Here is a 22,300-nt window from a genome sequence, read left to right on the forward strand (position 1 = left end):
CACATCCAAGAAGGTCAGCGAACTTCAAATCGAATACACAAAGTGATCCACACACAGAAACATAATACTAAAAATACTGAAAGCCAACTGCAAAGAGACTATCTGAAAGGAGTGAGAAAACATGATTTATCACTTAGAAAGGAACCCCAATTATCAGTACTGAAGTCGAATCAGTAATTTAAAAACTCCCAATAAACAAAAGTCCAGGACCAGGTGGCTTCACAGGTGAATTCCACTAAACATTTAGAGAAGAGTTAACACCTATCCTTCTGAAACTATTCCAAAAAATTGCAGAGGAAGGAACACTTCCAAATTCATTATATGAGGCTGCCATTACCCTGATACCAAAACCAGACAAAGATATTACAAAAAAGAAAATTGTAGGCCAATATCACTGATGAACATAGGTGCAAAAATCCTCAACAAAATACTAGCAAACTTGGTGGTGTGATGAATTGGGTGATTGGGATTGACATGTATACGCTGATGTGTATAAAATTGATGACTAATAAGGACCTGCTGTATAAAAAATAAATAAAATTCAAAAATTAAAAAAACTAGCAAACCAAATGCAACTTTATATTAAAAGGATCATACACCGTGAGCAAGTAGGATTTATCCCAGGGATGCAAAGATTTTTCATAATCCCCAAATCAATGTGATACACCACATTAACAAATTGAAGAAGAAAAACCATATGATCATCTTAATAGATGCAGAAAAAGCTTGATAAAATTCAACATCCATTTATGATAAAAAAAAAACTCTTCAGAAAGTGGGCACAGAGAGAACATACCTTAACATAATAAAGGCCATATACAACAAACCTACAGCTAACATCATACTCAATGGTGAAAAGCTGAAAGCATTTCCTCTAAGATCAGGAACAAGACAAGGATGCCCACTCTCACCACTTTCATTCAACATAGTTTTGGAAGTCCTATCTAGAGCAATCAGAGAAAAAAAGAAATAAAAGGAATCCAAATTGGAAAAGAAGTAAAACCATCACTGTTTGCAGATGACATGATACTATACATAGAAAATCCTAAAGACACTACCAGAAAACTACTATAGCTCATCAATGAATCTGGTAAAGTCACTGGATAGAAAATTAATATACAGAAATCTGTTGCATTTCTATACACTAAAAAAGAACTATCAAAAAGAGGAATTAAGGAATCAATCCCATTTACCATCGCATCAAAAAGATTAAAATCCCTAGGAATAAACCTACCTAAGGAGGCAAAAGATTCTGTACTCCAAAAACTAGAAGGTGCTCATGAAAAAAAATTGAAGACCACACAAACAGATGGAAAGATAGACGATGTTCTAGGATTGGAAGAATCAATATTGTTAAAATGACCATACTACCCAAGGCAATCTGCAGATTCAGTGCAATCCCTATCAAGTTACCAATGGCATTTTTCACAGAACTAGAACAAAAAAATTTTAATTTGTACAGAAACACAAAAGACCCCAAATAGCCAAAACAGTCTTGAGAAAGAAGAACAGAGCTGGAAGAATCGTGCTTGCTGATGTCAGACTATAGTACAAAGCTACAGTCATCAAAAGAGTATGGTACTGTTAAAACAGACATAGATCAATGGAACAGGATAGGAAGCCCAGAAATAAATGCACGCACTTATGGTCAGTTAATCTATGACAAAGGAGGCAATGATACACAATGGAGACAAGATAGTCTCTTCAATAAGTGGTGCTGGAAAAACTGGACAGCTACATGTAAAGGAATGAAATTAGAACATTCTTTAACACCATATACAAAATGGATTAAAGACCTAAATGTAAGACTGGATCCTATAAAACTCCTAGAGGAAAACATAGGCAGAACACTCTTTGACATAAATCACAGTAATATATCTTGGATCACTCTCCTAGAGTAATGGAAAGAAAAGAAAAAGTAAACAAATGGGACCTAATCAAACTTAAAAGCTTTTGCACAGCAAAGGAAACCATAAAACACAATGAAAAGACAACCTACCAAATGGGAGAAAATATTTGCAAACCATGCTACCAAAAAGGGATTAATTTCCAAAATATACAAACAGCTCATATAGTTTAGTATCAAAAAACCCAGACAACTCAATCAGAAAATGGGCAGAAGATCTAAATAGACATTTCTCCAAAGAAGACATACAGATGGCCATTAGGCACATGAAAAGATGCTCCAACACTAGCAGATAACATTCTTTGCTGAACCAAGATGTTGGAGTAGAAGGACATGCTTTCACTCCCTCTTGTGAGAACACCAGAATCACAACTAGCTGCTGGACAGTCATCGACAGGAAGACACTGGAACTCACCAAATAAGATACCCCACATCCAAAGACAAAGGAGAAGCCACAATGAGACGGTAGAAGGGGTGCAATCACAGTAAAATCAAATCCCATAACTGCTGAGTGGGTGACTCACAGACTGGAGAACACTTACACCACAGGAGTCCACCCACTGGAGTGAAGGTTCTGAGCCCCACGTCAGGCTTCCCAACCTGGGGGTCCGGCAGCGGGAGGAGGAATTCCTAGAGGATCAGACTTTGGAGGCTAGTGGGATTTGATGGCAGGACTTTGACAGGACTGGGGGAAACAGAGACTCCACTCTTGGAGGGCACACACAAAGTCGTGAGTGCATAGGGGCCCAGGGGAAGGAGCAGTGAACCCAGGGGAGACTGAAGCAGACCTACCTGATAGTGTTGGAGGGTCCCCTGCAGAGGCAGGTGGTGGCTGTGGCTCACCGTGGGGATGGGGACACTGGCAGCAGAAGTTCTGGGAAGTACTCCTTGGCGTGAGCCCTCCCAGAGTCTGCCATTAGCCCCACCAAAGAGCCCAGGTAGGCTCCAGTGTTGTGTCACCTAAGGCCAAAGAACCAACAGGGAAGGAACCCAGCCCCACCCATCAGCAGTCAAGTGGATTAAAGTTTTACTGAGCTCTTCCCACCAAAGCAACACCCAGATCTACCCACCACCAGTCCCTCCCATCAGGAAACCTGCACAAGCCTCTTAGATAGCCTCATGCATCAGAGGACAGACAGCAGAAAAATAAGAACTACAATCCTGCAGCCTGTGGAACAAAAACCACATTCACAGAAAGATAGACAAGATGAAAAGGCAGAGGGCTATGTACCAGATGAAGGAAGAAGATAAAACTCCAGAAAAACAACTAAATGAAGTGGAGATAGGCAACCTTCCAGAAAAAGAATTCAAAATAATGATAGTGAAGATGATCCAGGACCTCGGAAAAACAATGGAGGCAAAGATTGAGAAGATGCAAGAAATGTTTAACAAAGACATAGAAGAAGTAAAGAAAAAACAGAGATGAACAATACAATAACTGAAATGAAAACTACACTAGAAGGAATCCATAGCAGAATAACTGAGGCAGAAGAACGGATAAGTGACCTGGAAGACAGAATGGTGGAATTCAGTGCTGCAGAACAGAGTAAAGAAAAGAGAATGAAAAGAAATGAGGACAGCCTAACAGACCTCTGGGACAACATTAAATGCAACAACATTTGCATTATAGGGTTCCCAGAAGGAGAAGGGAGAGAGAAAGGATCAGAGAAAACATTTGAAGAGATTACAGTCAAAACTTCCCTAACATGGGAAAAGAAATAGCCACGCAAGTCCAGGAAGTGCAGCGAGTCCCATACAGGATAAACCCAAGGAGAAACATGCCGAGACACATGGTAATCAAATTGTCAAAAATTAAAGACAAAGAAAAATTATTGAAAGCAGCAAGGGAAAAATGACAAATAACATACAAGGGAACTCCCATAAGGTTAACAGCTGATTTCTCAGCAGAAACTCTACGAGCCAGGAGTGGCATGATATACTTAAAGTGATGAAAGGGAAGAACCTACAACCAAGATTACTCTACCTGGCAAGGATCTCATTCAGATTCTATGGAGAAATCAAAAGCTTTACAGACAAGCAAAAGCTAAGGGAATTCAGCACCACCAAACCAGCTCTACAACAAAAGCTAAAGGAACTTCTCTAAGTGGGAAACACAAGAGAAGAAAAGGACCTACAAACACAAACCCAAAACAATTAAGAAAATGGTCCTAGGAACATACATATCGCTAGTTATGTTAAATGTGAATGGATTAAATACTCCAAAAGACACAGGCTTGCTGAATGTATACAAAAACAAGGCCCATAGATATGCTGTCTACAAGAGACCCACACCTAGGGACACATACAGACTGAAAGTGAGGGGGTGGAAAAAGATATTGCATGCAAATGGAAATTAAAAGAAAGCTGGAGTAGCAATACTCATATCAGATAAAATAGACTTTAAAATGAAGAATATTACAAGAGACAAGGAAGGACACTACATAATGATCAAGGGATCAATCCGAGAAAAAGATATAACAATTATAAATATATATGCACCCAACATAGGAGCACCTCAATACATAAGGCAACTGCTAACAGCTCTAAAAGAGGAAATCGACAGTAACACAATAATAGTGGGAGAATTTGACACCTCACTTACACCAATGGACAGATCATCCAAAATGAAAATAAACAAGGAAACACAAGCTTTAAATGACACAATAGACCAGATAGATTTAATTGATATTTATATGACACTCCATCCAAAATCAGCAGATTACAATTTCTTCTCAAGTGTGCACGGAACATTCTCCAGGATAGATCACATCTTGGGTCACAAATCAAGCGTCAGTAATTTTAAGAAAATTGAAATTATATCAAACATCTTTTCTGACCACAGCGCTATGAGATTAGAAATGAATTATAGGGGAAAAAACGTAAAAAACACAAAACACATGGAGGCTAAACACTACTTTACTAAATAACCAAGAGATCACTGAAGAAATCAAAGAGGAAATCAAGAAATACTTAAGAGACAAATGACAATGAAAAGACGACAATCCAAAATCTTTGGGATGCAGCAAAAGCAGTTCTAAGAGGGAAGTTTATAGCTATACAAGCCTACCTCAAGAAACAAGAAAAGCCTCAAATAAATAATCTAACCTTACACCTAAAGGAACTAGAGAAGGAAGAACAAAGAAAACCCAAAGTTAGCAGAAGGAAAGAAATCATAAAGATCAGAGCAGAAATAAATGACATAGAAACAAAGAAAACAATAGCAAACATCAATAAAACTAAGAGCTGATTCTTTGGGAAGATAAACAAAATTGATAAACCATTAGCCAGACTCATCAAGAAAAAGAGGGAGAGGATTCAAATCAATAAAATTAGAAATGAAAAAGGAGAAGTTACAACAGACACCGCAGAAATACAAAGCATCCTAAGAGACTACTACTACATGCAACTCTATGCCAATAAGATGGACAACCTGGAAGAAACGGACAAATTCTTAGAAATGCACAACCTGCTGAGACTGAAACAGGAAGAAACAGAAAATATGAACAGACCAATCACAAGTAATGAAATTGAAACTGTGATTAAAAATCTTCCAACAGGGCTTCCCTGGTGGCACAGTGTTTGAGAGTCCGCCTGCCGATGCAGGGGACACAGGTTCGTGCACCAGTCTGAAAAGATCCCACATGCCACAGAGTGGCTAGGCCCGTGAGCCATGGCCGCTGAGCCTGCGCGTCCGGAGCCTGTGCTCCGCAATGGGAGAGGCCGCAACAGTGAGAGGCCCACGTACCGCAAAAAAAAAAAAATCTTCCAACAAACAAAAGTCCAGGACCAGATGGCTTCACAGGCGAATTCTGTCAAACATTTAGAGAAGAGCTAACATCCTTCCTTCACGAACTCTTCCAAAAAATTGCAGAGGAAGGAACACTCCCAGAGTCCTTCTATGAGGCCACAATCACCCTGATACCAAAACCATACAAAAATACTACTAAAAAACAAAATTACAGTCCAATATCACTGATTAATATAGATTCAAAAAGCCTCAACAAAGTACTAGCAAACAGAATCCAACAACACATTGAAAGGATCATACACCATGATCAAGTGCGATTTATCCCAGGGATGCAAGGATTCTTCAGTGTATGCAAAGCAATCAGTGTGATACACCATATTAACAAACTGAAGAATAAAAACCATATGATCATCTCAGTAGATGCAGAAAAAGCTTTGGATGAAATTCAACACTCATTTGTGATAAAAACTCTCCAGAAAGTGGGCATAGAGGGAACCTACCTCAACATAATAAAGGCCATATACGACAACCCCACAGCAAACATCATTCTCAGTGGTGAAAAACTGAAACCATTCCTCTAAGCTCAGGAACAAGACAAGGATGTCCACTCTCATCGCTATTATTCAACATAGTTTTGGAAGTCCTAGCCTCTGCAATCAGACAAGAAAAAGAAATAAAAGGAATACAAATTGGAAAAGAAGTAGTAAAACTGTCACTGTTTGTAGATGACATGATACTATACTTAGAGAATCCTAAAGATGCCACCAGAAAACTACTAGAGTTAATCAATGAATTTGGTGAAGTTGCAGGATACAAAATTAATGCACAGAAATCTCTTGCATTCCTATACACTAATGATGAAATATCTGAAAGAGAAATTAAGGAAACACTCCTATTTACCATTGCAACAAAAAGAATAATATACCTAGGAATGAACCTACCTAGGGAGACAAAAGACCTGTATGCAGAAAACTGTAAGACACTGTTGAAAGAAATTAAAGACGATACCAACAGATGGAGAGATATACCATGTTCTTCGATTGGAAGAATCAATATTGTGAAAATGACTGTACTGCCCAAAGCAATCTACAGATTCAATGCAATCCCTATCAAACTACCACTGGCATTTCTCACAGAACTAGAACAAAAAATTTCACAGTTTGTATGGTAACACAGAAGACCCCGAATAGCCAAAGAAGTCTTGAGGGAAAAAAAACTGGAGCTGGAGGAATCAGACTCCCTGACTTCAGAGTATACTACAAAGCCACAGTAATCAAAAGACAATATGGTACTGCCATAAAAACAGAAATACAGATCAATGGAACAGGATAGAAAGCCCAGTGATAAACCCACACTCCTATGATCAACTAATCTATGACAAAGGAGGCAAGGTTATACAATGGAGAAAAGACAGTCTCTTCAGTAAGTGGTGCTGGGAAAACTGGGCAGCTACATGTAAAAGAATGAAAATAGAATACTCCCTAACACCATACACAAAAATAAACTCAAAATGGATTAGAGACCTAAATGTAAGACCAGACTCTATAAAACTCTTAGAGGAAAGCATAGGCAGAACACTCCATGACATAAATCACAGCAAGATCTTTTTTGATCCACCTCCTAGAGTAATGGAAATAAAAACAAAAATAAACCAATGGGTCCTAATGAAACTTAAAAGCTTTTGCACAGCCAAGGAAACCATAAACAAGACAAAAAGACAACCATCAGAATGGGAGAAAATATTTGCAAACGAATCAATGGACAAAGGATTAATCTCCAAAATATATAAACAGCTCATGCAGCTTGATATTAAAAAAACAAACAACCCAATCCAAAAATGGGCCGAAGACCTAAATAGACATTTCTCCAAGACATACAGATGCCCAAGAAGCACATGAAAAGTTGCTCAACATCACTAATTATTAGAGAAATGCAAATCAAACCTGCAATGAGGTATCACCTCACACCAGTCAGAATGGGCTTCATTAGAAAATCTACAAACAACAAATGCTGAAGAGGGTGTGGAGAAAAGGGAACCCTCTTGCACTGTTGGTGGAAATGTAAACTGATACAGCCACTATGGAGAACAGTATGGAGGTTCCTTACAAAACTAAAAATAGAAATACCATATGATCCAGCAATCCCACTACTGGGCATATACTCAGAGAAAACCACAATTCAAAAAGACACATGCACCCCACTGTTCATTGCAGCACTATTTACAATAGCCAGGTCATGAAGCAACCTAAATGCCCATCCTCAGACGAATGGATAAGGAAGATGTGGTACATATATACAATGGAATATTACTCAGCCATAAAAAGGAACGAAATTGGGTCATTTTTTGAGACGTGGATGGATCTAGAGACTGTCATACAGAGTTGAAGTAAGTCAGAAAGAGGAAAACAAATACCGTATATTAACGCATATATGTGGAACCTAGAAAAATGGTACAGATGAACTGGTTTTCAGGGCAGAAATTGAGACACAGATGTAGAGAACAAACGTATGGACACCAAGGGGGGAAAGCCGTGGGGGCGTGGGGGTGGTGGTGTGATGAATTGGGAGATTGGGATTGACATGTATACTCTGATGAGTATAAAATTGATGAGTAATAAGAACCTGCTGTACAAAAAGAAAAAGAAAAAAGGTAACATTCTTTTCTCCCAGTTAATGTTTTCTCTTTTTTGTTGATTTTCATGGCATGGGATAGCACTACTTTTCCAATTTTGTCTGAAGAGCCATGTCTTGGAAACAACAGATGTGAACTCTTTTCTATTAATATAAAAATCATTGTCTTTCTATTAATATAAAAATCATTGTCTTTCAGTACGGTAGTATATTCTACTTATAGCTATTTTAGTGTGTTTTTCTTTTCAGTCTCTTCACGTTTTTCTTTACTAAAATGTCATGTTTACTTTCTTGTATATTCATTCCTCCATATTCATGCATTAAATCATTCAAAATATTTATTAAGCAAAAAAAAAGAAAAGATGCTCAACATCACTAAATATTGGAAAAAATTCAAATCAAAACTACAACAGGGTATCAACTCACAGCAGTCAGAATGGCCATCATTAAAAAGTCTACAAATAATAAATACAGGAGAGGCTATGTTGAAAATGGAATCCTCCTACACTGTTGGTGGGAATGTACATTGGTGCAGCCACTGTGGAAAACAGTATGGGGGTTCCTTAAAAGCCTAAGAGTTACCATATCATCCACCAATCGTACTCCCAGGCATATATCTGGAGAAAATTCTAATTTTAAAAGATACATGCACCCCAGTATTCATAGCAGCACTATTTACAATAGCCAAGAAATGGAAGCAACCCAGATGTTCAATAACAGATGAATGGATAAAGAAGATATGGTGTGTTTGTGTGTGTGTGTGATATATATTTGCATACATATACACACTCAGTGGAATATTACTCAGCTATAAGAAAAAATGAAATAATGCCATTTGCAGCAACATGGATGGACCTAGAGATTATCATATTAAGTGAAGTAAGTCAGATAGAGAAAGACAAATGTTATCACTTATATGTAGAATCTAAAAAAATGATACAAATGAACTTACTTACAAAACAGAGATAGACTCACAGACCTAGAAAACAAACTTATGGTTACCAAAGTGGATAGCGGAGGATGGGGGGAGATAAATTAGGAGCTTGGGATTAACAAATACACACTACTAGGTATGAAATAGATAAACAAGGACCTGCTATATAGCACAGGGAACTATACAGTAAGTACCCTACATACGAACCTCCAAGTTGCAAACTTTCAAAGATGCAAATGTGCATTTGCATGTCCAATCATGTAAGGCGTGAGTGAAATTGCAGCTTGCCCTCCGTCTCCTACTGCTGATGATCCTTCAGCTCTGCCATCTCCCAGCTCCTCTCCCTCCTCCAGTCAGTAACTCTTCTTGCCTGTTCACTTGATGCCAGCCCCTGGATGCCAGCTGTTGTGCTGTACTACTGTACTTTTCAAGGTACTGTACTGTAAGGTTAAAAATGTTTATTTTTGTGTTTGTTTTTTATGTATTATTTGTGTGAAAAGTATTATAAACCTATTACAGTACAGTACTATGTAGCTGATTGTGTTAGTTGGGTACCTAGGTTAACTTTGTTGGACTTAGGAACGCGCTCTCGGAATGGAACTCATTCGTATGTAGGGGACTTACTGTATTCAGTATCTTGTAATAACTTATAATGTAAAAGAATCTGAAACACTTTGCTGTACATCTGAAACTAACACAACATTGTAAATTAACTATACTTCAATTTTTAAAAATGGTTAAAAAAAAAGGAACCCTAAAGAGAGTAACTGTTGACTTCTCACCAGAAACAGTGGGGACCAGAAGGCAGTGGCATATTCAGAATGATAGGGAAAAAGTAACAGCTAACCAGGAATCCTATAATCAGCAAAATTATCTCACAAAAATGAAGATATTAACAAATAAAGAAAAACTGAGAATTTCTTGCTAGCTGACCTGCCTGCAAGAAATACTAAAGGAAGTTCTTTAGGTTGATAGCAAGTGAAACAAAAAGCATTGGTACTTAAGTAATTATACAACAGTATAAATGCATACTTCTTTTCCTTTCTTCTCTTGTATTATTTAAAAAGCAAATGTATAAAACATACAATTGTTTGTTGGGCTTTTATCGTATAAAATGTAATATAAAAATAACAGCACAAAGAAGGAAGGTGGGAGCCAGTTTGGGAATAAGGAATGACACTAGAGAATAACTCTAAGCCATGGGGAGAAACGAAAAGAAGCAGAAATGGTAAATAAGAAAGTTAATATAGGGGCTTCCCTGGTGGCGCAGTGGTTGAGAGTCCGCCTGCCGATGCAGGGGACACGGGTTCATGCCCCGGTCCGGGAGGATCCCACATGCCACAGAGCGGCTGGGCCCGTGAGCCATGGCCGCTGGGCCTGCGCGTCCGGAGCCTGTGCTCCGCAACGGGAGAGGCCACAACGGTAAGAGGCCCACGTACTGCAAAAAAAAAAAAAAAGAAAGGAAGTTAATATAACAAATTATAAATATATACTTTCATTCTTTACTTCTCTTAGCTTCTTTGAAACACATAAAATTATATGAAGTAATTAAAACTTTTATTGTTGCATTGTCTATTTCAAAACTTACCATAGGGCTTCCCTGGTGGCGTGGTGGTTGGGAGTCCGCCTGCCGATGCAGGGGACAGGGTTCGTGCCCCAGTCCAGGAGGATCCCACATGCTGCGGCGTGGCTGGGCCCGTGAGCCATGGCTGCTGGGCCTGAGCCTCCGGAGCCTGTGCTCCGCAGCGGGGGAGGCCGCGGCAGTGAGAGGCCCGTGTACCGCCAAAAAAAAAAAAAAAAATTTACCACAAAGCTATAGTAATCAAGACAGTGTGGTACTGACATAAGGATAGACATAGAGATCAGTGAAATAGAATTAAGAGTCCGGAAACAAACCCTCACCTTTATGGTCAGTTGATTTTTGACCAGATTGTGAAGACTATTCAATGTGAAAATGTAGTCTTTCTAACAATGGTTCTGGGACAAGTGTGTAGCCACATGGAAAAGAATGAAGTTTGGACCCCTATCTCGAAATGGATCAAAGACCTAAATGAAAGAGCTAAAATTATAAAACTATAATTATACATAAGCTAAAATAATAAGACTTTTAGAAGTATAGGCTTAAATCTTTGTAACCTTGGGTTAGACAGTGTTTTCTTAGATATGACACCAAGAGCACAAGCAATCAATTAATTAGATATCAGCAAAATTAAAACTTTTCTGTGAAGGACCAACAAAGAAGTGAAAAGATAACCCACAGAATGGCAGTAAATGTTGGAAATCATATATTTGTTAAAGAACTTGTACTTAGAATCTATAAAGAGCTCTTACAACTCGATAATATAAAGACAACTAATTTTTTTAATGGGCAAAGATCTGAGTAGACAGTTCTCCAAAGAAAATATTCAAATGACCAGTAAGCATATGGAAAGATTCTTGACATCATTAGTCATCAGAGATAGGCAAATCGAAACACAGTGATCTACCACTTGACACCCACTAAGATGACTATAGTCAAAAAGACAGATAATAACAAGTATTGACAAGGATGTGGAGAAATTGGTGCCCTCATACACCATGTTACTGTACAGTGGTACAGCTGCTTTGGAAAACAGTCTGGCTAAGTTCCTTAGAAAGTTAAACGTGAAGTTACCATATGACCCAGCAATTTCACTTCTAGGTATATACCCATAAGAAATGAAAACAAATGCCAAACAAAGACTTGTACACAGATGTTCATAGCAGCCCAAAGTGGGAGCAACCCAAATGTCTATCAGCTGATGAATGGGTAAACAAAATGTGGTATTTCCATACAATGGACTATTAATTGGCCATAACAAAGAATGAAGTATTGACACATGCTACAACATGGATGGACCTTGAAAACATTATGCTAAGTGAAAGATTCCGGTCATAAAGGACTACATACTGTGTGACTCTGGACATTTATCTGAAATGTCCAGAATAGGCCAATCTATAAAAGACAGAGATGGGGGTTATTTGGGGAGATGGGGAGTGACTGCAAATGGGCATGGAGGTTTCCTTTTAGGGGGATGAAAATATTCTACAATTGACTGTGGTGACAGTGGCAGAACTCTGTGAATGTACTAAAAGCCATTGAATTGTACACTTTTTTTTTTTTAGCAACTTTCATGGTTTGGATGCTTCTTTTTTTCAAATTTATTTATTTATATTTATTTTTGGCTGTGTTGGGTCTTTGTTTCTGTGCAAGGGCTTTCTCTAGTTGCGGCAAGCAGGGGCCGCTCTTCATCGCGGTGCACGGGCCTCTCACTATCGCAGCCTCTCCTGTTGCAGAGCACAGGCTCCAGACGCGCAGGCTCAGTAGTTGTGGCTCACGGGCCTAGTTGCTGTGCGGCATGTGGGATCCTCCCTTACCAGGGCTCGAACCTGCATCCCCTGCATTGGCAGGCAGACTCTCAACCACTGCACCACCAGGGAAGCCCTGTACACTTTTAAGTAGATAAATTGTATGGTATGTGAATTATATCTCAGTAAAGCTGATGTACACAATATTCACTTCAGTAACCCTGAAGAGAGCCTAAAAAGACAGCATTTCTGTTCCAAAACACGTAACAGTTTTGTTAGACTGTTATATGACTGCCATGTTTATTAAGATGTTGAAGACAGAGAAAACTAGCTTCAAATATGAGCCCCAGAAAATCATAAGCGCAAACATCTCTACTTGCTGGCATTGATTTGTATGTTACCACAGGCAAGCCTGTGTTGCACTGGGGTGAGTAGCTGCACGGTTGCATTTCTTCGTTGAAGATGAATGATTCTCCTGAGCAGTGTTGGACATGAGAGTAGCTAACGCAAATGAAAATAAAACTCATCCAGTTCCCTAACTCATTGAATGGCACCATCATTCCTCCAGTTGCCCAAGCCAAACATCTCGGAGTCATCCTCAATTCCTCCCTCACTCCCATTTCTAATCTATCACTAAGTCCTGTCAGTTCTGCCTCCTAAATATCGTATATTCATTTACTTTTTCCCATCTTCCACCATCACCAACCTAGTTCAGGTTATCATCTCTTACCTCAGCTACTGCAGGAACCTTTTAGCTGGTCTTCTTGCATCTCTTGCTTTCTTCATTTCTCCATCCAGCAACCAGAGTGATCTTTTAAATTTTCGAATATATGTGACCTTGCTTAATCTTCTTCAGTAGTTTCTCATTGCTCTTAAAAACCAAAATCCTAAACATGGCCTACAAGGTCCTGCGTACCTGTCTGTCCTCATCTTGAGCCACTCTTTCCGTCACTCTCTGTACTGCTAGCCACACAGTACTCCACTAATTACCACCTCCTAGACAAATTTGATGGCCTCTTTCTTTACCCTGGCCTTCATTATTGACCACTGCCTCCTTATTGAAATTGTCTTTTCTTTTGTCCTTTACGTTCTCATCACTCTTCTGTGTTATCTTTTCCCTCTTGCCACCCAACTATGAACATTTCCAATATTCTCTACTCTTTCCTTCTCCATATTCTATACTCTGTCCTTTAAGTGGATTGATATTTTTCAACTATTACCTGAGTTCCAGTCCATATCTGCAACAGCCCACATGATATCGCCAAAGTTACCTCAATCTCAACATGATTAAAATAGAAGTTAACATTATTTTGATCCTTTATCCCCAGAAACATTTCCTTCCAATTTCTTCTTTCAGTGGTATCAGCATTCTCTCAGCCATTCAAACTGTGTACTTCAGAGCCATTTTTAATTGACCTATCTTCCATTCCCCATGTCAAATCAGTTACCAATTCTACTGATTCTTCCTTTAGAGTGTTTCTTACATCTTTCCATTTCCATTATCACTATTTCTGACCCTCATCCACTTCATTCTTCATCTCTTAACAAGTCCATTTAAACAGTTCTCGCTGTATGTGTTTTCTCACACTCACGTCTGTTCTAAACACCACTGGCATTTCAATCTTATTAAAACTCCAGTTTCATCATATAACTTTCCTTCTCAAAAAGTTTCAGTAACTTCTCATTGCCAGCAGAATAAGTCCCAAAATCTGTGGCCTGTTATGCAAAACCCTTAACATTCCAGCCCGATGTTTCACAAATTACATTCCACAAGATGTTAGTAAATGACCTACATACTCTGGATTAAACAAAGTTACATGGTTTCTTCACTGTAAAAGTTCCTAAAACTTTTAATGAACTAATGTGCATTAAAACTCTCCAAGAGGTTGTATATAGAATGCAGCATTTCCAAAATGTATTTGACTAAAGAACCCTATTTTTATACACCATCTGTTAACATTTTTCATGACACTAATGTTCTAAGGAAAAGCATCTAGGAAGTGCTTAGGTAGCCCCACCCTACATTTCCAGTCCTATTTCCCATTAATTTCCCTACATCAGTTGTCTGCTTGGGCCAAATGACTGTTAGTTCCCCTGAGACGTGCTTAGTCTCAAGCACAGTCTGAGTCTTTATTGATTCTGTTCTGCCCACATGGAATGCCCTTCTCTTTCTCTATATATATTTTTTAAGTTGAGATACAATTCATATATCAATTCATATATAAAATTCACAATTTTAAGGTATACAATTCAGTGGTTTTTAGTATATTCACAAAATTCTGCAACTATCACCAGTATCCAAATCCAGAACATTTTCATCACCCCAAAAAGAAACCCCATAACCATTAGCAGTAACTCCCCATTCCCCTCTCCCCCAGCCCCTGGCAACTACCAATCTGCTGTCTCTCTGGAATTGCCTGTTCTGGACATTTCATATAACCTCTCTATAGCTAGATATCCTGCTCATCTACTCTAAGATCATGTCTATTTGTTCAGTCATTCAGTTAAAATTACAACACGGTCATGTGTCAGGCTGTGAATACGCAAAGGTAGATGACATTCTGCCTTTAAGGAACTCCCAGCCTAGTGAAGGAGACAGACAATAGGTGCCGTGAACAAAGTGCCATAGGAACAAAGTGGTACAGATAACAAATTGTGGAGAGTCAGGCAAAGCCTGAATGAGGAGGTAGCATTTTAATAACTGGATATTCATTTGTTCATTCATTCATAAATTCATTCATTCAGCAAATATCTATTGGACCCTTATTATGTGTCAGGCACAGTGTTGGACTCTGAGGATACAAAGATGAAGAAGAAAAATTCCCTGTGCTCAAGGAGCTCAGCCTGGAGGAGATATATATATATACACAGTTTCAAAACAATGTGATATAAGTTGTATTAGAGGAACGTAAAGCTTGCTGTGGCAACAGAGAGAAAGGAATGACTAACTCCGTTTGTTAATTTGAAGAAAAGGTAGAAGTTTACCAAGTGGATAAAGATTGGGTGGGGGGCTGGCATTTCAAGCAGAGAGACTAGACCTCTGACTGTGCCAGCCCAATGCTCATTTGTTTGACTGAGCTGGAGCACCTAATGCCTGTGTCACTCTGACTAGCCCTTAATCACATTCCTGGTGTGGTCCTCTTTATACGTGGATGCCTTGTCTCCCCAGAGGCATTATGTATCATTTAGGATAAGAGCTTTGTCTTGTCACTCTTAGCACCCTCATTCTCATAGTGTTTTATGCATAGTAATTTTTTATAGATCCACATGGGTGAAAGGACAGCTGAGACAATGTCATTGACACTCTCAACAACCTGCTGCCCAGGTCTTCTGTCACATATCCCCCTTCAAGGGCCTGAGACCTCTTGTGTAGATGAAGGACTTTAACATGGAATGAGCACACAAGTGCTCCCTCTGTGGTCCATCTCCTATACAAGAACGGCAAAAGTAGGTCCTTAGACTAATCCTTTTTGCTATTGCAAAATCTTGTGATCAGCCATGTTAAAAGACAAAGGGACCATCTTAGAAATGTGCCCTGTGTTCATAGCAAGGTAGATACTGTCAACACTAAAGATCATTTTTAAATTATAATCAGTTGACTTGAAGTACAATAAAACAGATTACACTCCATAATCAGTTTTTGCCTTCAAAGTGGAATCTGAGGTTTCCCGGAGAAGGAATTCTGCCTCAAGATTCTAACAGAAATTCTGCCTGAGTTTCCAGCCTGCTGGCCTGCCCTACAAATTTCAGACTCAAGATCACAACATCAAGTCTTACCTGATTTTACAGCCTGCTGGCCTACCCTACAGATTTCAAACTTGCCAGCCCCTACATTGTGTGAGCCAGTTCCTTAAAATAAATCTCTCTATACATATGCAAAAAATAAAGATTAATATAATTTCTATTCCAAACACAGACTGATTCAGGTCAAGGAAATTAAGAGATTCAATAAAACTGCTGCTTCACAGCCTTCTCTGAAAATTAGAGATAGGTATTGGGGAGATAATCGACTGAGGACAGCAACAAGGGAAGCCCCAAACAGGATACAGGTTTTTCTCCTGCTTCAGAAAGACAGAACTCAGTGCAAGAGGGCTTCATTGCTTTTTTAGTGTATGTGTCACTTCATGAGGTCTTGCTATGGAGCATCCAACAGCTGACAGACCTTCAAGGTGGTCTCCTCCTACTCTCCAGGAGCACAGGATTGCTCGTGGGGGCCGCGGGCTCCTTCCTCCGTGTCAGCAGAGCACCCATTGTTTAATAATACTGGGATGCAGCCCTCATAGAGTCAGGGCTACAGTGACTGTGACAGTAATAACTGTAAACCCACTGTTCTTGGATTTCAGGAAGGCTACCCAGAAACGGAGATTCTCTGGCTGATGATCAAGTCCTGGAATATTGGAATATTTATGTACAGCAGCAACAAGTATATGTCTAGTGAAAAGTGGTGTGGCCTGGCACTGCGTTTCCTTGACCACCTTGGCTCCCTTAAGAGAAGCTATGAAACTCAGGTGAGGAGGGAGAGGGCTACGGGTGGATGGCATGACTCAGGGACAGAGAGGTTCTACATAGCTCTCGTTAAGGACACAACCCTACCTTCCTTGGCTAGGAAAGGATCTTGACCATTGTTCCTCTCAGTGGTTCCACAAAAGTGCAAGAGTTATGGGACTATAAACAGTAATTTTTTATAGTGAAAACCAGGAAGAATGGTGAACAAGGCAAACTTATGAATAGAAAATGGAATCTAATTAAGAAGAATGCCAAGAGTGGACTCTGGAAAGATGCATCCCTGTCAATGCCAGTGCACGTAGGGAAGGACCAGCCTCTGTGCAAACAATGAGTGTTTAAAAAGACATTTTCTGCAGGAACTTCTTTCTTTTTTGCGGTACGCGGGCCCCTCAACTGTTGTGGCCTCTCCTGTTGCGGAGCACAGGCTCCGGACGCGCAGGCTCAGCGGCCATGGCTCACGGGCCCAGCCGCTCCGCGGCATGTGTGATCCTCCCGGACCGGGGCACGAACCCGCGTCCCCCACATCGGCAGGCGGACTCTCAACCACTGCACCACCAGGGAAGCCCAGGAACTATTCTGAGTAGCAGACTTCTGGACCCTTAGCTAACGAGGAGAGGCTTGATAGAGAAAAAGGTTTTGTATCACATAAGAGCAAAGGATCTTTTATGTTTTAAGTACTTCCTCCCTTCTTCTGCCTATCTCTAGTGAACAGACCTAGTGTCATGGGATCCCTTTTCCCCAGGTGAGTTACTGTATGTTCTTCCCAGAGTGGTGCCTCAGGTCTCTCATGCCATCACCATGGGTCTGGGAAGATTTCCCACATTTCCTTTCCTCTCAAGAAATCTATTTGCTGTTCTCTTTCCCAGATTCATGTTCTGTACAGTGAGCTTCTGGAAACATTAAATAAAAAAAAAGGGCCCACTTGTTAATGAAGAGTGAGAACTGCTGGAACAGAGCAAGCTGCCGGTGACTTGAAGATATGTGTTCCTGAGATGTTGAATGTTTAAATTCTTACCAAACTTACTCTTGAGTTTTTGTTTCTGTTTTCTCCTGCCCTATTTTCATGTTGTTAAATGACATTTTCTAAAATAAAAGCATTTTGACTTTTAGTGCTGTGACCAGCTAATTTCTGGGGGACAAATGATTTTTTCCAAAGTGCTAAGGAGCTAAGGAACATTTTATATATATATATATATATATATATATATATATATATATATACACACAGAAATAGCCCATGTGAGAGCAAGCTGATTCATGCCCCATGTGACCAAAAGGGGATGTTCATCCCAGTCCCACACAGGTTGCATTTTATTCGAGAAGTGCTGAAATTCGCAATACCTGAAGATAACAGAGAACCATAGACTCTTCATCGGAAGGACCTTAGTGGTCTTTGGGCCCAGCATCGATCAGATTTCATGAAATCGATGACATCCTTGAGACTTGGTTGTGCAGTCTGTATCAGAACATAGCCTGTGACAAACTCCCGAGACAACGCAATCTGCCTTTTTTTTTGCTAATTGGTGAAATACCCTTCCTCATACTGAACAGAAGTGTGTCTCCCTGTAACAAGTTTGTTTCCTCTTTCCCCCATCCTCCTGACTTTTTTGTCTTCCGGTTAAACATCCTCAGACCCCCTCAGCTGTTCCTCATATGATGTAGTCACCTCACCTTTCCCAGAGCCAAGGCCCATGTTCCAGTGAGATCTGACCCACACAGAGTTCAGCAGCCTCATTCTGGCTAGACTTGCATTAGTGTACCGTAAGATGACACTGGCTTCTTTTTCCCTGTTGATTTGTATTAACATTTTTTAACTTTTGATTTTGAAATAGTTTCATACTTAACAGAAAAGGTGCAAATTGCCACATACCCTTTACCCAGATTCCCCATTTGTTAACATTTTACCACATTGCCTTATCACTCTCTCTTTGTGTATTTCTTTCTGAACCATTTGAGATTAATTTACAGACTTCTTGCTCCATTACCCCTTAATGCCGCATTGTGTATTTCCTAAAAGCAAGGATACTAGTCTCCTAAGTCAGGGGTCCCCAATCCCCGGGCCGCAGACCACAACTGGTCCGCGGCCTGTTAGGAGCCGGGCTGCACAACAGTAGGTGAGCAGTGGGCGAGCAAGCGAAGCTTCATCTGCCGTTCCCCATTGCTCACATTCCCCGCCCACGGCCCCCCACCGCCATCCGTGGAAAAATTGTCTTCCACGAAACCGGTCCCTGGTGCCAAAAAGGTCGGGGACTGCTGTCCTAAACGACCACAGCACAACCATCAAAATTAGAAACTAATGATACAAGTCTACCATCTAATCCACAGGCTTCATTCCAATTTCATTGATTGTCCTAATAAAGTCCTTCGTAAGTTCAGGATCATAAGTTGCATTTAGATGTCATGTCTCTTTCGTCCCCTGCAAATGGAAACAGTTTCTCAGTCTTTCCTGATCTTTCATGACCTTGACATTTTTTAAGAGTACCGGCCAGTTACTTTGTAACATGAACCTCAACTTCTGTGTTTCTGGTGTTTCCTAATGATTAATTTATGCATTTTTGGTAGGCACGCCACAGAAGAGATGTGTTCTTCTCAGTGCATCATACCAACAGACAATGTCAAGTTTGTCCCACTGATGGTTCAAGTTAAGACGGTGTCTACCATATTAGTAATTCATAAGTATTTAGGAAGTATTTTGTGGAAGACACCTTGAGACCAAATATCCTGTTCCTCATTGAACTCCCACTCACTAGTTTTAGCATCCATTGATGACTCTTGCTGGAATCCCTTTTTACTGTGATGGTTGCTAAATGTTGATTTTTAAATTTCCATCATTCTGTCTTCATTTATTAGTTGGCGTTTGTTAGGGAGAGCATTTTCTTCTCCCCTACTTATTCATATTTTTTTTTACTTATTCATATTTTAAAAATATGTTTTAGTACAGACTAATGGATCTTATTCAATGAGTTACAATCCACTATTCTGCTGCTCAAAGCTGGCTCCTATGTCCTTTTGACATGTCCCCATCATTCTTTGAACACTTCCTTACTTTGTGACATAGTAAGATGTTCCAGGCTCATCTTGTACTTTCCCTGCTCCTGCACTGGAATCAGTTATTTCTCCAAGGAGCCCTCATTCCTTTTAATGGAGAATGGTAGTATCCAAGATTTGGGTGCTAGGTGTACTCATTATTACTGGGGTGCCATTGTTTCTAGAGCCTCTCAGTGGACAGAGTTAGGAAATGTGTGGATGTGTATATATCTATATGTGCGTATATGTATACATAAAACCGAGTTCATACTGATACCTCCATTTTCAATCCAACACCAGAGGGTTCATTCTAGCCTTCCTCCCTTTCCATATTTGCAACTATCTCTTCCAACATTGAGAAATCTGGCTCCTATTAACCTCAAATATTCACTTATTTGCTCAATCATCTCCCTGCTTGAGAATAATCTCCCAGTCATGCCTCAGTCCTGACCCCACCATCCTGACCATGAGGGCCGCCCCTTCAGCCGAGAAGCCCTGGCAAACACTGGCCAAGTCATCAGCCGAGCTTCCAGCCCAGGGAGTGAGCAAGCTTGAGTCCCTCGCTGAGCCCCCACCAAGGGGAAGGCCAAGGAACCACATTCCATTCAAGCAGGCATTTCATATTGTTGACTCATGGGACTTACTGTTTACTCTCCCCTGCTTTCACCTTGGTGTTTTTCCTATTTAGTTTTGAGAAGTCAGCTCAAGGGTCAGTTCCTAAGAGAAACCTTCCTCCACAAGGTCAGGTTCTCTTGTCAAGTGCTCTCTTAGTGCTCTCTTTTATTCTTCATAGTTTATAAACATATATTTCCTTGTGGACTGATTTGATTAACATCTGTCTCCCTCAATAGTCTTTAAGCTGCAGAAGGGCAGACAGTATGTTTCCTCACCACTGTATATCCCAGTGTCTAGCACAGTGCCTGGCACTTTCAACAAATATTGGTTAAAAGAATGAATGCAAACTTCGAAGTCTTCTTTTCATACATCCTGCTATTAACTGATGTCTCAGCTTTTTACTTCCAGTCTGTTTAAGTGCATTTATCACTATTAAATTGCTCTCGCCAGTTGTTCTTTTTGGATACAGTGTCTGTCTTTATTACAGTGTTATCCCACACAGACCCACATTATCTGCATATTTGATCAGTGCGCCATCTAATGTCTTTATCCAAATAGGTGATAAGACGTACTGAATAGGGGAGGGCTGAGACGAAGCTTGGTGACAGGCCTTGCAGTCCTACCCGCAACTTCATGCATTCATGCAACAAACAAACACTTTCTGAGCACTTTCTACTGTGTACTGGGCACGGTTATAGGTACTGGGGATAAAGTCATGAGCAAAATAGAGGATGAAGTCTCTCCTTTGAGGAGCTTACATCCCAGTGGGTGTGTCAGATAATAAATTAGTATATAAATAAACTTTGTTCTTTTAACTAGCAGACTTTGGGATGATCATTCACCCATTCCATAATTGTACTGTCTACATTTTCCCAACTTTTTCACAGGAACAAGTCACACATGAATGATTTTGTCAATGCCTTGCTAGGATCCTGATACACTGTGTCTACAATGTTCCCCTGCTTTACCCACTTACATATACTCACCTCATTTCAGAAAAGAAAATGAGCTTAGTCTATCTTGCGCTATTCTTAGGTAGAGGGTTTTATAAATCCTTTGTGATCACTAGTTCCCTTCCAGGTCTCATGCAAACCATCCTTTCCCATAACGTATAGAAATTTGCCTGGGATTAAGAGGAAATCTACCTGTCTAAAGCTTGTGAAACCTATCATCCTCCCTTTAAAAAGGAGCATATGTCCTTCTCTCTAGGCTTCCAGCATCTTTCTTATTCCCCATGGTTACAAACACCAGCGCAGTGATCTCATCAACAGGTTCTCTCAACATCGTGAAATACAGTTTGGGCCAGGAGACTCAAAATCATTTAAAGCACCCTGAGGCTTTCTTACAATTTTCGTATTTACTGTGATCCTCAGGTCCCTCTTACCAATGTCTGCTTGACCCTTTCCAGTCTAATGGACAGAGTTTGTATGGCGGAGAAGACCAGAGCAAAGGAGGAATTAAAGAGGTCCTCTGTATCTTTGTTGTCTGGCAACATTACACCATTTCATTTTTCATTTTATACCCTGTGGTACTATTGGAATTATTTTTACATGTGCTTATATAACACTTATAATTTTAAGAACTAATTATTTTTAAAAATTTATAT

At 39.9% G+C, this 22,300-nt stretch overlaps 1 protein-coding gene across 2 annotated transcripts in view; it reads left to right on the forward strand.

Annotated features, from left to right (window-relative positions):
* The window catches only part of TEX11 (testis expressed 11), a 358,129-nt gene extending 339,950 nt beyond the window's left edge, over positions 1-18,179 (forward strand). The window contains exons 28-29 of one of the 2 annotated variants that reach the window (XM_022561047.2): positions 16,890-17,054; positions 17,919-18,179. In XM_022561047.2, coding sequence (XP_022416755.1) covers positions 16,890-17,054; positions 17,919-17,981 — 228 coding nt within the window. In that variant the 3' untranslated portion in view covers positions 17,982-18,179. Of the gene's footprint in view, positions 1-16,889; positions 17,898-17,918 lie in introns of those variants that run through there. The other variant, XM_089904417.1, reaches the window with a different exon arrangement.
* The last annotated feature ends 4,121 nt before the right edge of the window (positions 18,180-22,300 follow it).

This window comes from Delphinapterus leucas, chromosome X (assembly GCF_059928025.1).
Source record: "Delphinapterus leucas isolate spDelLeu-1000000601 "Yukka" chromosome X, BTC_Dleu_Yukka2, whole genome shotgun sequence".
In the NCBI taxonomy this organism is placed as follows: Eukaryota; Metazoa; Chordata; class Mammalia; order Artiodactyla; family Monodontidae; genus Delphinapterus; species Delphinapterus leucas.